This window comes from Phodopus roborovskii, unplaced genomic scaffold (assembly GCF_943737965.1).
Source record: "Phodopus roborovskii unplaced genomic scaffold, PHOROB, whole genome shotgun sequence".
NCBI lineage: Eukaryota > Metazoa > Chordata > Mammalia > Rodentia > Cricetidae > Phodopus > Phodopus roborovskii.
Window position 1 is genome coordinate 13,856,785 of NW_026125295.1, and position 12,939 is coordinate 13,869,723.

The 12,939-nt window shown below is 54.7% G+C and overlaps 3 protein-coding genes across 10 annotated transcripts in view; 1 reads left to right on the forward strand and 2 right to left on the reverse strand.

Moving 5' to 3' along the window:
* The window catches only part of Rnf123 (ring finger protein 123), a 30,003-nt gene extending 19,520 nt beyond the window's left edge, over positions 1–10,483 (forward strand). For 5 of the 8 annotated variants that reach the window (XM_051204452.1, XM_051204465.1, XM_051204458.1 and 2 more), the window contains 13 exons: positions 2,195–2,372; positions 3,119–3,193; positions 3,339–3,426; positions 3,516–3,603; positions 3,686–3,770; positions 4,995–5,134; positions 5,215–5,403; positions 5,492–5,567; positions 5,783–5,867; positions 9,481–9,623; positions 9,776–9,870; positions 9,975–10,060; positions 10,135–10,483. In XM_051204452.1, coding sequence (XP_051060409.1) covers positions 2,195–2,372; positions 3,119–3,193; positions 3,339–3,426; positions 3,516–3,603; positions 3,686–3,770; positions 4,995–5,134; positions 5,215–5,403; positions 5,492–5,567; positions 5,783–5,867; positions 9,481–9,623; positions 9,776–9,870; positions 9,975–10,060; positions 10,135–10,255 — 1,449 coding nt within the window. In that variant the 3' untranslated portion in view covers positions 10,256–10,483. Of the gene's footprint in view, positions 1–2,194; positions 2,373–3,118; positions 3,194–3,338; positions 3,427–3,515; positions 3,604–3,685; positions 3,771–4,994; positions 5,135–5,214; positions 5,404–5,475; positions 5,568–5,782; positions 5,868–9,480; positions 9,624–9,775; positions 9,871–9,974; positions 10,061–10,134 lie in introns of those variants that run through there. The other 3 variants (XR_007835784.1, XR_007835786.1, XR_007835785.1) reach the window with 3 other exon arrangements.
* On the reverse strand, positions 6,188–9,046 carry Amigo3 (adhesion molecule with Ig like domain 3). The gene has a single exon (XM_051204501.1). The coding sequence runs from the start codon at positions 8,569–8,571 to the stop codon at positions 7,045–7,047; it is 1,527 nt and encodes a 508-aa protein (XP_051060458.1). The 5' UTR covers positions 8,572–9,046; the 3' UTR covers positions 6,188–7,044.
* Positions 10,453–12,787, reverse strand: Gmppb (GDP-mannose pyrophosphorylase B). Its single transcript, XM_051204512.1, has 9 exons — positions 12,531–12,787; positions 12,337–12,417; positions 12,194–12,242; positions 11,908–12,050; positions 11,550–11,708; positions 11,386–11,464; positions 11,183–11,310; positions 10,917–11,099; positions 10,453–10,832 (listed from the first exon to the last, which is right to left on the reverse strand). Exons 1-9 carry the CDS (start codon positions 12,657–12,659, stop codon positions 10,701–10,703), a joined length of 1,083 nt encoding a protein of 360 aa, XP_051060469.1. The 5' UTR covers positions 12,660–12,787; the 3' UTR covers positions 10,453–10,700.
* Between the last annotated feature and the right edge of the window lie 152 nt (positions 12,788–12,939).

A 12,939-nucleotide genomic window follows, 5' to 3' on the forward strand; every position in this document is an offset into this window, starting at 1 on the left:
TGCCTGTGCCCACAGAGGTCTAAAGAGGGCATCAACTGCTCTGGGACTGGATCTGCAGTTGGTTCTGAGTCTTTATGTTATGTGGGTGCCGGGAATCAAAGCTGGATCTTCTGAAAGAGAAGCAAGTACTCTTTACTGTCAAGCCATTCTCCAGCCCATGTTTTCTATTTCTTCAACCACATGGTTGAAAGCAGTATCAATATTGTAGCAGTATTAAGTCAACAAGTCATGATTAGAGATGTCTCTGATTATTGATATCTTTAATTTCTTCTAGCAATATCTAGTAGTTTTAATTTTGTGTCCTACAACTTTTTTTATAATCGTGATTTATTTTTTGAAGATTTATTTTATGTGCATTGGTGTTTTGTCTTCGTGTATGTCTGTGTGAGGGTATCAGATCCTCTGGAACTGGAATTATAGTTGTGAGCTGTATTGTGGTTGCTGGGAATTGAACATGGGCCCTCTGGAAGAGCAATCGTTGCTCTTAACCACTGAGCCATCTTTCCAGCCCTATCAATTTTTATTTGTATTTTATGTATGTTTGTGTTTTGCATGCATGCCTGTCTGTGTGAGGGTGTCAAATCCCTGGAACAGGAGTTACAGTTAGTTGTGAGCTGCATGTGGGTGCTGGGAATTGAATGTAGGCCCTAACCACTGAGCCATCTCTCCGGCCCTGCCTCCCCCCCCCACCCCCCCCCGCATCCAGGATTTGTTTCTAATTCTCTCCCTCTGTGTATGACCATTAGGATTTCTAAACATAAGACAGTATTTGAGAACAGTGGTGACTTTACTGTTCCCATCCCAATCTGGATGTCTTTTCTTTATCTTGCCTAATTTTCCTTACCTGTGATCCTTAATACTGTGTTGGATAGAAGTGATAAAATGGGCACGTTTGACTTGTTCTGAAACTCAGAGGATGACCCCACACCGGGGCCCCTGAGCGTGATGCTCGTGATGCTCGTGATGCTCGTGATGCTCGATGCAGGCTTTTCATACGTTATTGAGCTGCCTTCTCCTCCTGTGTCTTCAGCTCTGAGACGTGTCTTCTATTATTAAAGGGCCAGTGTGAGTGCTCCCTTGGACTGCACTTGCCCACAGCACTCCATCCTCTCTGCTGTCTTAGCTACCTCCCCTCCCCCAGTGCTCTGAGGTAGGACTCACGGTGTCTGCCCTGTCCCCAGCCTCCGTGGCAAATCTCCCTCATTTGGCCTCTCGGCTACAATGGTGTTACTGTCATCTTGCCGCAGGCCCGTCTTCCCAGGCCTTCTGTGGTGACACTACCCACTGCCCACGTGTTGGCTCAGGCCCACTCCTCACCCTTCTCTGTGTTTTTCTCTGGTCCTGGGATTTGGGACACCCCAGGGAGCTAGTGTCAAGGCCAGGGCTGTGAATCCAAACTGGGCTGGGCGCCTTCTTAGGCCCTTGTGCCTTTCACTTGACCCTAAAGGGGCCCTAAGAGCCACACTGTGGGGATGAGGCCCTTTGTGGCTTCTCTTCCCACGCAGTCACGCTGCCTTCCTTTCCCACCGCTCTCTCCTTCAGCTCGACCTGCCTCCTCCACACACACTCCCTGGGAGCATGGGCAGGTACCCCTGCTCTTGGTGCTCAGCTACCCCCCTTCCTGTGCCAGCTTCCACGCTCCATCCGTCACCTTCAGAAACGGGGGCCATTCTCTCCTTCTTTTTGAGTAACAGCTGTTATCTCTGATTTGCTTTTATGTTTTATTTATTCTTTTCTCATATATTACATCCCAACCCCCAGCTGGTTCCCCCCTCCACTCCTCCCAGCTGTCTCCACCCCCTCCGCCCCCCCAGACCCACCCCTCCCTTGGGGACACCGTACTTGGTATGTGGGCAACACAGCCTGTCTGTCTCCCCAGTCCTGACTACCCAGTCTTTTTGTGTGCCGCCTTAGGCCTGGCCACTGCTGTGGCTCCCTCACAGCCCCGTCCCCATTGTCCCTACAGCCTCTCTCTGTGCCTGAACTCATTTGGGTCATAGTACTGCCCTGGTCTGGCTGGACTCTTGCCTGCTGAGGACTTCATTCTTTCAGCTGAGGCCCCTGCTCACACTCCCAGTAGCCCAGGTCTTAGCCATTGTCATGGGGAGGCCTTCCTGATCCCTCGATCAGACCGACCGTGTCCCTGTGACCCTCACAGTAAATGGCCCAGCAGGATTCTGTGTTCCTCCTGCAGGAGAAAATGCTAGATATCTACTGGCTGTTGCGTGTCTGCCTGCGGACCATCGAGCACGGGGATCGCACAGGGTCTCTCTTTGCCTTCATGCCTGAGTTCTACCTAAGTGTGGCCATCAACAGCTACAGTGCTCTCAAGAATTATTTTGGCCCTGTGCACAGCATGGAAGAGCTCCCAGGTGATGGGACTACTCCCAGTTTGGAGAGGGAGGGAGTGCGGAAGAGAGCTTTAGAATGGACGTGGCAACCCCCCCCCCCCAAGCTCACAGTCACCGCCCAGCCGTACACATCAAGCCTTTGTACTGAACTAGTGCCGCAGGCTCAGAAACACAGAGGGGCGCACCGAGGACAGCCTATGCTGGGGACCCCTAGCTGTTTCCTTTGCTGGTGTTGACAGCTGCTGTGGTCTCACAGCCAGTTGGCTCCTCACCCTGCCGCCCTGGTCTCTGGGAGGCAGTCAGACTGCACAGTGTCTCCTTTTGTAAAGCATAACAAGAGGCGATCCCTGCTGGGGCTCAATAGGAGCCTTTGTTTCCCAGGACTGCTGGGCCTAGCGATGGTAGGCTTGATGGGTAGGCTATAAGCCGCCAGGCCCCTCACTTGCCTTTAGCCTGTGCAGTCCTTGGTGTTGCTGTGTCTTCAGAGCTATGGGGACCAAGTAGCTTTGACTGCTGAGTCATCGGGTGAATTCCAGAATGGGTTAGAACCTGGGTTAGGGTCCTTGTCAGAATCTGTCCGCTCCCCTTCCCAATTCCCAGTGTGGAGTGTTGCCTTGCCCAGTGTCTCTAGATGCTAACATGGGTTTAGACTGGCCCCGCAGCCAGCTCTAGGGCTTGCTACACACAGCCTGCCCACCCTGACAAAGGACATGCCTTCTCTGGAACCCTTACTGCTGGCCAGCAGTTCTCACTGCTCTCCTTTGCAGGTTACGAAGAGACCCTGACTCGCTTGGCTGCCACCCTGGCCAAACACTTTGCTGACCCACGCATCGTAGGCACTGGTGAGGTGCCCTGCAGAGAGCCATGGGATGGGGTGGGGGCATGTCTGGCAAGCTGTTTTCTATCTCAACTGTGGCCATGTGGGCATTGGGCTCGGGGGTCCCAGCCCATGCCAGAGACTTGCTGAGGCATAGCATATCCTGATAGACATTCGAGACTCACTGATGCAGGCCCTGGCCAGCTATGTGTGCTACCCACACTCTCTGCGGGCTGTGGAACGGATCCCCGAGGAGCAGTAAGTCGGGGCCTGGGGGGATGCACACCCCGCTCTGTACAGCATCATGCCCGGCCTCACCCTGCGCCTGCCATCCCTCACCTTCATAGGCGTACCGCCATGGTCAGGAACCTTTTGGCACCCTATGAGCAACGGCCCTGGGCCCAGACCAACTGGATCCTGGTGCGGCTTTGGAGGGTAAGTCTGAGCTGAGGGGAATGGCCAAGGCCAGCTGGAAGGGAGTGCCACTGTGCCCCTCTGATGCCTGTTTCACCCCCAGGGCTGTGGGTTTGGGTACCGATATACACGGCTGCCACATTTGTTGAAAACCAAACCAGAGGATGCCAATTTGCCCAGCCTCCAAAGTGAGTATCCAGGTTGGCCAGGTCCTAGTGGCAGCCCTAGACAAGCTGGTAGCCCTTTCCTGCTACTCAAGAGTCTTTCCTGTTCCTCCAAGCCTATCTCCTGGACTGCTTTCAGGCTCCTAACCTTCCCCTTGGGTCCCCATTGTTTTCCTATTCCCTCCTAGCCCTGGAATGCTCTGGGACAAGTCCTTTTGTTTCCCCTGGACTTGTAGTGAAGGGCTCACAGTGAAAGGGAGTCCATACCTTTCCAGCTTGCTGGCAGCTTAATGTAGGATACACACTCTATTCCTTACCCTGTGCCTGCCTCCTTTTCCTCGGCCATACCCCCGAAGTGTATCTTCTTTCTTTGTTATCTTCTGGCCTTGGATCCTTGACTCAAGAGGATCACAAGCTAGAAACTGATCAGGACCCAAAGTGTGCTTCAGATTTGGCTAAGAACAGAAGCTGTGATGTCTCCTGTGCCTGTCAAAGTCTCATTAGCCCAGGGTCTTTACCCGAGCCGTGCAGCTTGCAGAGGGCTTGCCACATTCCTTGTCTCCCTTACCAGTGTCTCTGCCCCTGCAGCCAGTGTCTTGGTCTCTGGGTGTTCCCAGAGTGACCAAAAGTGTTGTGCAGACTCACAGAGCAAGTCCTTGCTAAAAGCCTTGTCTAGACTCTAGAACGGAACTGAACTGCAAGTAGGGAGGGTGGTGGGGACAGATGCCCCCCCCATGTGCAGGGACTATTGATTTGCATCAGAGGGTTGGAGAGGTATGTTGGGCCAGCTGCTGCTGAGAGCTCTGGTTACTTCTGCCCTTCCAGCCCAGACTTGGCGTTCGCCACCTAAGCCATATGCCAAGGCCAGGCCAAGGGCAGCAGAGGATAGCAGGGCCCATTCTGGGCTCTTGCAGAAGCTGGCCTTGATGCTGGTGGGAACGGTCTATGTTGTCTGTATCTGACACTTTCTAGCAGGCAGGCATATGATTCAGAATGTGCTTCAGGTCGGGCCAACAGCTGTCCAGTGGTTCTGGAAACACCTGCAGCCTATGGCTTGCTCAGCAGGAGGGAAGGAGACATACTTGCTCCTAACTTCAAAGCAGTTCTGTGCCAATCCTCTCTTTTCATGACCTGGACATTCTTAGAGAGCCATCTTTTTGTTCTTACACCAGTATCCCAGTATTTGACAGGCAGGAGGTTCCTGTCTGGAAGTCCCTGGTAATGTTGCTTTCTTTCATCTGCCCCCAGAACCCTGCCCTTCCACCCTACTGCAGCGGCACATGGCAGATCTGCTGCGACAAGGACCTGATGTAGCACCTAGCTTCCTCAACAGTGTCCTTAACCAGCTTAACTGGGCCTTCTCGGAGTTCATCGGCATGATCCAGGAGGTGGGCTGTGGTGTGTCGGGGTAGGGGTGGGCCGAGGTCAGGGCCTCTGATTGCTACCTGTCCTCCTGCTGGTGACTTAGATTCAACAGGCTGCTGAACGCCTAGAGCGAAACTTTGTGGACAGCCGGCAGCTCAAGGTCTGTGCCACCTGCTTTGACCTCTCGGTCAGCTTGTTGCGTGTCTTGGAAATGACCATCACACTGGTGCCTGAGATATTCCTTGACTGGTCCCGCCCTACCTCTGAGATGCTGCTTCGGCGCCTTGCACAGGTGTGTCCATCTGGGCAAGGAGGGTGGGACCCTGGGATAACTCAAGTGGTGCGCTTGCCCATCCACCAATAGGCTCCTGCCCTCACAGCTCCTGAACCAGGTGCTGAACCGGGTGACAGCAGAGAGGAACCTGTTTGACCGTGTAGTCACCCTACGGCTTCCTGGTAAGGATCTAGATGCCCTGCACCTCAGCACACCAAGGCCTTGGTTTCTCTGCCAGGAGCAGCAGTGCTAGCTTCTCCGTTCAGTACCAGGACTGTGCACCCCCAGCCTGTTTCCCTTTATGTAGGAAGGGTGGGGAAGGTCAGTGGCATCAGCCGGGTCTCAAGCTGCTGTCACAGAACTGTATGAGGGCTTCTTCTTCCTTCCTTCCCCTTAGGCCTGGAGAGTGTGGACCACTACCCTATCCTGGTGGCAGTGACCGGCATCCTGGTACGCCTCCTGGTGCATGGTCCAGCCTCAGAGTGAGTGTTGGGGACTGTTGGCCCCCATGGGAACTGGGTATGCCCTTTGAGGAGGGGCTTATAGGGCAAGGGCCTCATTGTACATGTTTCTCTGTCTCAAAATGAACCTCAGAATCTAGTTTGGGACACTGAGGCAAAGGGAGGTGGTGAGGTGTGAAAGGGTGGTAACAGCACCTGCTCTGGCTGGGTAGGGTTAGCTTACAGCCATGACCCTTGCTGGGGCATAAATGCCAAGACTCGGAAGATGTGCCATCCTCTGATGGTCAGGGCCACCCTCCTGGATCAAGAGCCGAGCACACAAAGCCACCCATCTGGGAAGGCCCAGCAATGTACCACCTTTATTACAAAATGCCTTAATAGTCGTCTAGGACACAGGGCTGCCAGCTCCTCCTGGGAAGGGCTCCGACCTTCCTCCCTAACTGTCTATAGGAGTGGGGCATATGAATTCAGGATACTGCTTTAGCCATTAGGCTGAAATGAGTGCCAGTCCTTAAGAGGCCTTCTGCCCTCCAGGGACAGTAGGCCCAGATTAGTTGTGTTCACCAGGCTTTTTCCTGCTGGGTGATGAGCTCTTGGGATTGGCTCTACCTTTGGCTGAAGACAGCAGGGCTACTCTTGCAGGGTGTCCTGAAAGAGGCGTGCATGCCTACCAGATTCCACAGGAGTTATAGAGCTCTCCGGAGGCTGGATGGTGGTAATAGGGTACTTTCAGCAGAGGAAGGGCTCATTTATTCCTCCAGTCCTAGAGTGGGAGCTGGATCTTCTGAGCTGCCTTCTCCCTTCTTGGTGAGCTCCCTGGCAGGGAAGGGAAGGTGGTATGCTTGACTTCTATACTACACCGTAACATCTGCATCAATTCCTGAGGTGGTCCCAGAGCTCTAATGCAAGAGTTCTTACCAAAATGGTCTATGGTCCCTAATCTTCATGGGACGTAGGGTCACTTAGAGGTCCTGGGAGAAGCAGGCTCTAGTGGTCTGAGGCAGAGCAGGAGGCAAGTGGCAGGGTTGCCTCGACCCCTGTACCAGTGAGCAGAAAAATTATAGTCCAGGTCGAGGCTCACATGCAGTTGTAGGAGCAGGCACAGTGCATCCCACCAGCATCTGTCAGGTCTCTAGCCTGCATCAGCACACCAAGCAAGCAGCAGGTCTATGGCTTGTGTAGGGGGCACCCAGGCAGTCTAGGTCATCATGAGACCCTCTGAGCCCGTGGAACTGGCCGACTCAGAGCCAACCTTGAGCTGCAACTCCATGGGGTTACACAGATCGAAGTCTTCCGCTACTGCTAGCTGCACACGGCCATTGAGACCTTTCTTGCCCGGCTCCAGGAAAACCACATGCTTGTGGACACTGGCCTTACGGCTGGGTGCATCTGGTGGTGTAGTGCTGAGCACTAAGGACTGTGTACTCAGCTCCTGGAGTGGACTGGGTGCTCGGGGCCAACAGCAGTGGTGGCAGGCCCGCCCGCAACAGTGACAGCAGCCACGACAGGGTGGTGCAAACAGGTAGAGCAGCACCAGCACCAGACCCACGACACAGCCCAGCAACGTGGTGAAGCCTGTGTTGAAAGCCTCTGGCTCGGGGCGAGGTCTATGTACACTCACGTTGAACTCAAGGGTCTGGTTGTGGTGCAGGCGGGGCCCAGTTGCCAGGCACACAAAGATGCCTGCATGTTGCTCTTGCACCCTGCGTATCTCTAAGCTGCCATCAGCCAGCACAGCAATGCTGCCATCCTGAGATCCTGGTGCCACAAGCAGCTCATTTTTTGGTGAGACCCAGGCCACTCGTGCAGCAGGCACGCTGGTGTTGCAGTAGAGCCTCAGGGACTGTCCCGCCTGTGTGTCCAGCTGCTTTTCAGGCAGTTCTAAGCCTAGAGCTGCAGCAGCTGAGCAGTTCTCAAACACCCGGCTGTGCTCAAAGAAACGCACTCGGGACTCCGAGACCTTAAAGACCAAGCATGTGTACTCACGTGCAAAATCCCGCAGGGCACTCAGGCCCCGCTGATGCCAGCGCTGGAGCAGGTGGTACAGGCGGCAGTCACAGGTCAGGGGGTTGTTGTGCAAATAGAGCCCGTTCTTGAGGAAAGCTGGCAGTGCAGCCAACCCGGAGATGGAGATGTGTCCCAGCCAGTTGGAAGATAGGTCTAGTGTGCGCAGGTGGGTTGTCCCCAGACCATGCAGGTCATCGAAAGAAAAAGAGGTGAGTTCATTGCAGCTGAGATAGAGGTGTCTGAGCATACTCAAGCCCTGGAAGGCATCCGGGTCCAAATGCACCAGTTTGTTATTGTACAGAAGCAATCTCTGTAGTCCCCCGAGTCCATCTAGGTCATGGGTGTGGAGTACCCTCAACATATTAGATGACAAATCAAGTGTCCTCAGGCCACTGGCATTGTTAAAGACACCGTGGCCCAGCACATCCAATTTATTGTAGCCTAGGTGCAGGGCATGCAGCCGCGAGAGAGCTGCTAACCAGCCAGGGTGCAGGCGTTTGAGTGCATTGTGGCTCAGATCAAGTTCTGCAACAGTACCAGGTAATGCTACAGGCACATCCTGTAACCCATGGCCCGCGCAGCTCAACACATCGGCAGCACAGATGCATTTAGTGGGGCAGCTGTGGAGAGCAGGGGGCAGAACGGCCTCCAAATCTGAGGTGCTTAACCCGGCACCCAACATGCACAGCAATATGCCTGGCACCACCAGCCAGGCCATGGCAGTGGCCACCAGGGAAGAGATGGGGGGCTCAGTGCTAGTCACAGCTCCAGGACTCACCCACTTCTCTACAGCCTCGCCCGTTGTGGTTCCCTGTGGCCCATGGCTTGAGAGGTACGATGCTGGCTCCACCTGCCCAGCTGGCTTCTCCTGCTCTTCTGGTCTGAGTTGTGAGGTGGGGCCTCAGCCCTTCTTTAAGCTCCCCGAGCTTCTCCAATTGCTTTTCTGACTGGATTCTAAGTACTCACTAGGACGTGACTGCCCAGGGGTGGGGACCCAAGCTCCCATTGGGTCTTGCTGTTAAGGGGCGGGGCAGCCACATCTACTGGCACGTGAAGACCCAGTGTGACCACCAGAGGGCCCCAGTGTTCCAGTTAGCTTGGCTGGAAGCCTGACTTCCCTTTTGAAGAGCAAAAGGGCTTAACTCTTGGGATAAAGTCTTTTGGTAGCGAATGTTCTCTAAGTGATTTTGAAGGGTTAATGTTATAGGTTAGGTGGAACCTCACCCTTCTCCCTTCACATTTACTCATTTGTTGGTGTGTGGGGGGTTGTCATGCAGAGTCAGCAGACAACTGGTGGGACTGGCTGGGACTGTTTTGTTTTTGTTTGTTTTTTTTTTTTTCCATTCTATGGGTCCTGGGTATCACATCCAGGTTGTCACATTGGGTAGCAAGCAGCTTTACCCTATGAGCCATCATCATCAACACCTCTTCCCTTTAAAAGGGTACATAGGTCGTTTGGGACCTACTGGGACCCAGGATTTAAGAGGGCTGGTAAACGACGAGATGCAAAGAGTGCAGGCATAATAATATTGAGGCCTCTGGATTGGATCATCAGCCAGCCCCACCACGGGGCCGATTTTCACACGGGCTCAGCGCTGTCCTACTACCTCTGCACCTCCCCATCTAGGACAGAGCAAGCCACCTCTGTGCTGCTGGCTGACCCGGGCTTCCAGCTCCGCTCCATATGCTACCTCCTGGGGCAGCCAGAGCCCCTAGTACCCGGCACTGCCTTGCCTGCCCCTGACCGGAAGCGCTTCTCTCTACAGAGCTGTAAGTGGGCCAGGGGGGGACAGGACAGAGTTTAAGGCTCTCCTGAGCTCAGGATCCTCAAGAATAGCAAATTTCCTGCCTGCGAGTATTCATAAGGCACCGAGTTTGTTCTGGGTCTATAAGGGACCTGACACCACTTACCACTAACCCAGATACAGACTACATCAATGCTGAGGAGCTTGCCCAGGTGGAGCAGATGCTGGCACACCTGACTGCTGCATCTGCCCAGGCAGCAGCTGCCTCCCTGGTGAGTGGAGCTAAGACACATCGGCCCATGCCATTTTAACTCTCGTACACACCAGGGTAGGTACAGGTACAGCCACAACCCACTCCTCACTCTCCATCCCGTAGCCCACCAGTGAAGAGGACCTCTGCCCAATCTGCTATGCCCACCCCATCTCTGCTGTGTTCCAGCCTTGTGGCCACAAATCCTGCAAGTAAGTGGGCCCCATGGACTTGGGGCAGCCAGTAGGACACACGACACAGTGCTCACTCCCCTTCCCTCTTGTAGAGCCTGCATCAACCAGCACCTAATGAACAACAAGGACTGCTTCTTCTGCAAAGCCACCATTGCATCCGTAGAAGACTGGGACAAGGCAGCCAACACCAGTGCCACCTCCTCAGCTGCCTAGGACAGCCTAATGCGCACAGCTCGCAGCGTCCTGGAACCTCCACCGTCGAACCCAGACCGAGCCCTATTTATGAGCTCTCGGCCTTCTCCACATCACCCTTACTCTCACCACACCCACCCGTCTGCCTGTGTGTAGCCTCACTCGTGGGAGCCCAGCCATCGCCCTAATCATGCCTGAGCTTGACTTGCAATCCAGGCTACAGTGAGCATTAAATTATTATTCCATACAGCCCTGGCCCCAGCTCTTCTTGAGGGAGTGGGGCTTGTGGGTTACGCCCAGCAGGGTCCTGTCAGTTTCTGTCCCCATCAGAAGGCAGGTATCCAACAGCTTCAGACTCCTCCATCCCTCCCCAGACAGATGGTACCAAGTCCAGGGTCTGCTCAAGTGTTGAGTGACTGCCACACTTCTGGTGGTGAAGGGGGGCTTGGCCAGCCCTACATATCCCTCACATGATAATACGAGGCTCTGGCACCGACTCCCCAATAGACTTGTGGGGCAGCACACTGGCTCCATTGAGGTAGAGTTCATCATTAACTATGACATCTTCGCCCAGCACTGTTACATTCTCCATGCGCACCTGGGGGTGGGGGAGGTAAACCTTGTTAATGGAGCACACACATTCCCTGTTCTTGTCCTCATCCAGCCCAGCTCACAGACTTACCCATTGACCCACACGGCAGCGCCAGCCCACGATGCATGACTCCAGCCAGGAGTGGGAGCGGATATGCGCATCCCGAAGCACTGTGCACCGCCGGATGCACACGCCATCCTCCACCACCACACCAGGACCCAGGCTTACATTGGGGCCAATGCTGCAGTTCTGACCAATACGGGCACTTGGGTCCTGAGAGTGTTGAGGAAAGTAAGAGTGGGTCATTTGTCTCCCAAATCTGAAAGGGCTAGTGACAGGCTGGGCAAGGGCCTCACCACGAGTACATTCCCCACAATGCCAGGGCCTGAGCATAGTCTCTCTGGATGCTTCTGTCTCAGTGACTGCAGGAAGAGGCACATGCCAGTGAGAAAATCCTTGGGCTGTCCAATGTCCATCCAGAAGCCTGGAGGGAGAGAGGAAATCAGAGGGCTCTGCCTAGCCACAGATGACCCCTCACCCTATGGCCTCTCTGCCTCACCCTGAAGCTCCATGGCATATAGCTGCCCCTCCTGGGCCATAACTGGGAAGACCTCCTTCTCAATGGATGTAGGCTTCAGCTGTGGAAGTGGGCAACTTGTGAGCAGGGCACACAGGAGAGGCCTGTCCCCCAGCCCGCCTGCCCGGCAGCTCTCTCCTACACACCTGGATGCGCTGCAGCACGGAGGGGCTCAGGATGTACATGCCTGCGTTGATCTTATTGGACACAAACACCTGTGGCTTCTCAACAAAACGGTGAATGCGGCCTGTGTCAGCCTCACAAACCACCACACCATACTTGGAAGGCTCCTCCACCTTGGTTACCTGAATATGGAGGTGGAAGGTACCTTAGGCTAGTCCAGCGTTCTTTATCCTTGATACACATGCCTATCCCACATCTCAAAGGCTTTGTTCCAAGAACATTCTGCACCGCTTTGCACAAGGAGCAAGTTTAAGACTGACGGTTAGGAGTGACTGGGTAAGAGGGTGGGGTCTTCAGAAAAGGAAGATTTGGGTCTCTTACCAAGATGGAGCCCTCTTGGCCATGATGTCGATGGAACTGCACCATGGCTTGGAAGGGAAAGTCACAGATCACATCACTGTTGAGAACGAAGAAAGGGTCTGCGGTCTCAGAGAGTAGGTCTCGGGCCAATGCTAGAGGCCCAGCTAGGGAAGGGGACAAGTCATATGTTACCACTTTGCTAGAGGCCTAGGTCCTGGAGTGCAGACTCCAGAGGCACCCATTCAGATTGGTAATACCCCTTTACTGACCCTACACCTTGCCACAGAGCCTTCCTTTTTCTACTCACCTGTCCCCAAAGGCTCCTCTTCGTGAGACATGGAGATTCGGATTCCGAGCTAGAAGGAAGAAGACATCTGGTTATATTCTCTCTCCAACACTCAGCCAAGCCCAGGCACCGAAATTAAAGGACTAAGTCCGCGCGTGCCTCACCCTCTGCTCCTGTGCCTTCATTTCCTTTTCCAACATCTGTGACATGTAGCTCACTGCCAAGATCACGTGGTCCACACCTGCCTGCCAGACACAATGAGGTGAGCTAATTGATGGGCTCGGTAACAAGGTATGACCACCCCTGGCCTCCCGGTCACGATCCGTCCCTTTTCCCGCCACAGCTGACAGGGCCTTACCGCGGCAAGCGCCTCCACTTGATGCAGCAAGATGGGCTTATTGCAGAAGTCCACCAATGGCTTCGGGGTGCTCAGCGTCAGCGGCCGCAACCGGGTCCCATACCCACCCACCAAGATCAGTGCCTTCATCGCGCCTGCGGGTGATAGGAGTGGGTCTCTGGCTCCAAAGTGCCTACAGGCCGCCTGCCGAGCCCTGCCGCGCGCTCCTGCTGCCGTGCCCTGCCCCGCGTCCTTTAGCAGCCAGACTGACCGACTCTGGCCTCACCTCGCCCGCCCGCTCTACCTTGACTTGGGGTCTAGGAACAGCCAGAACACCGGAGGAGGAACTGGTTGGAGATCGGCTGGCCTGGAGTTCCGGCCTGGAGGCGGCGCAGCCAGTGACGTAGCCGGGAAGAGCCAATAGGCTGCC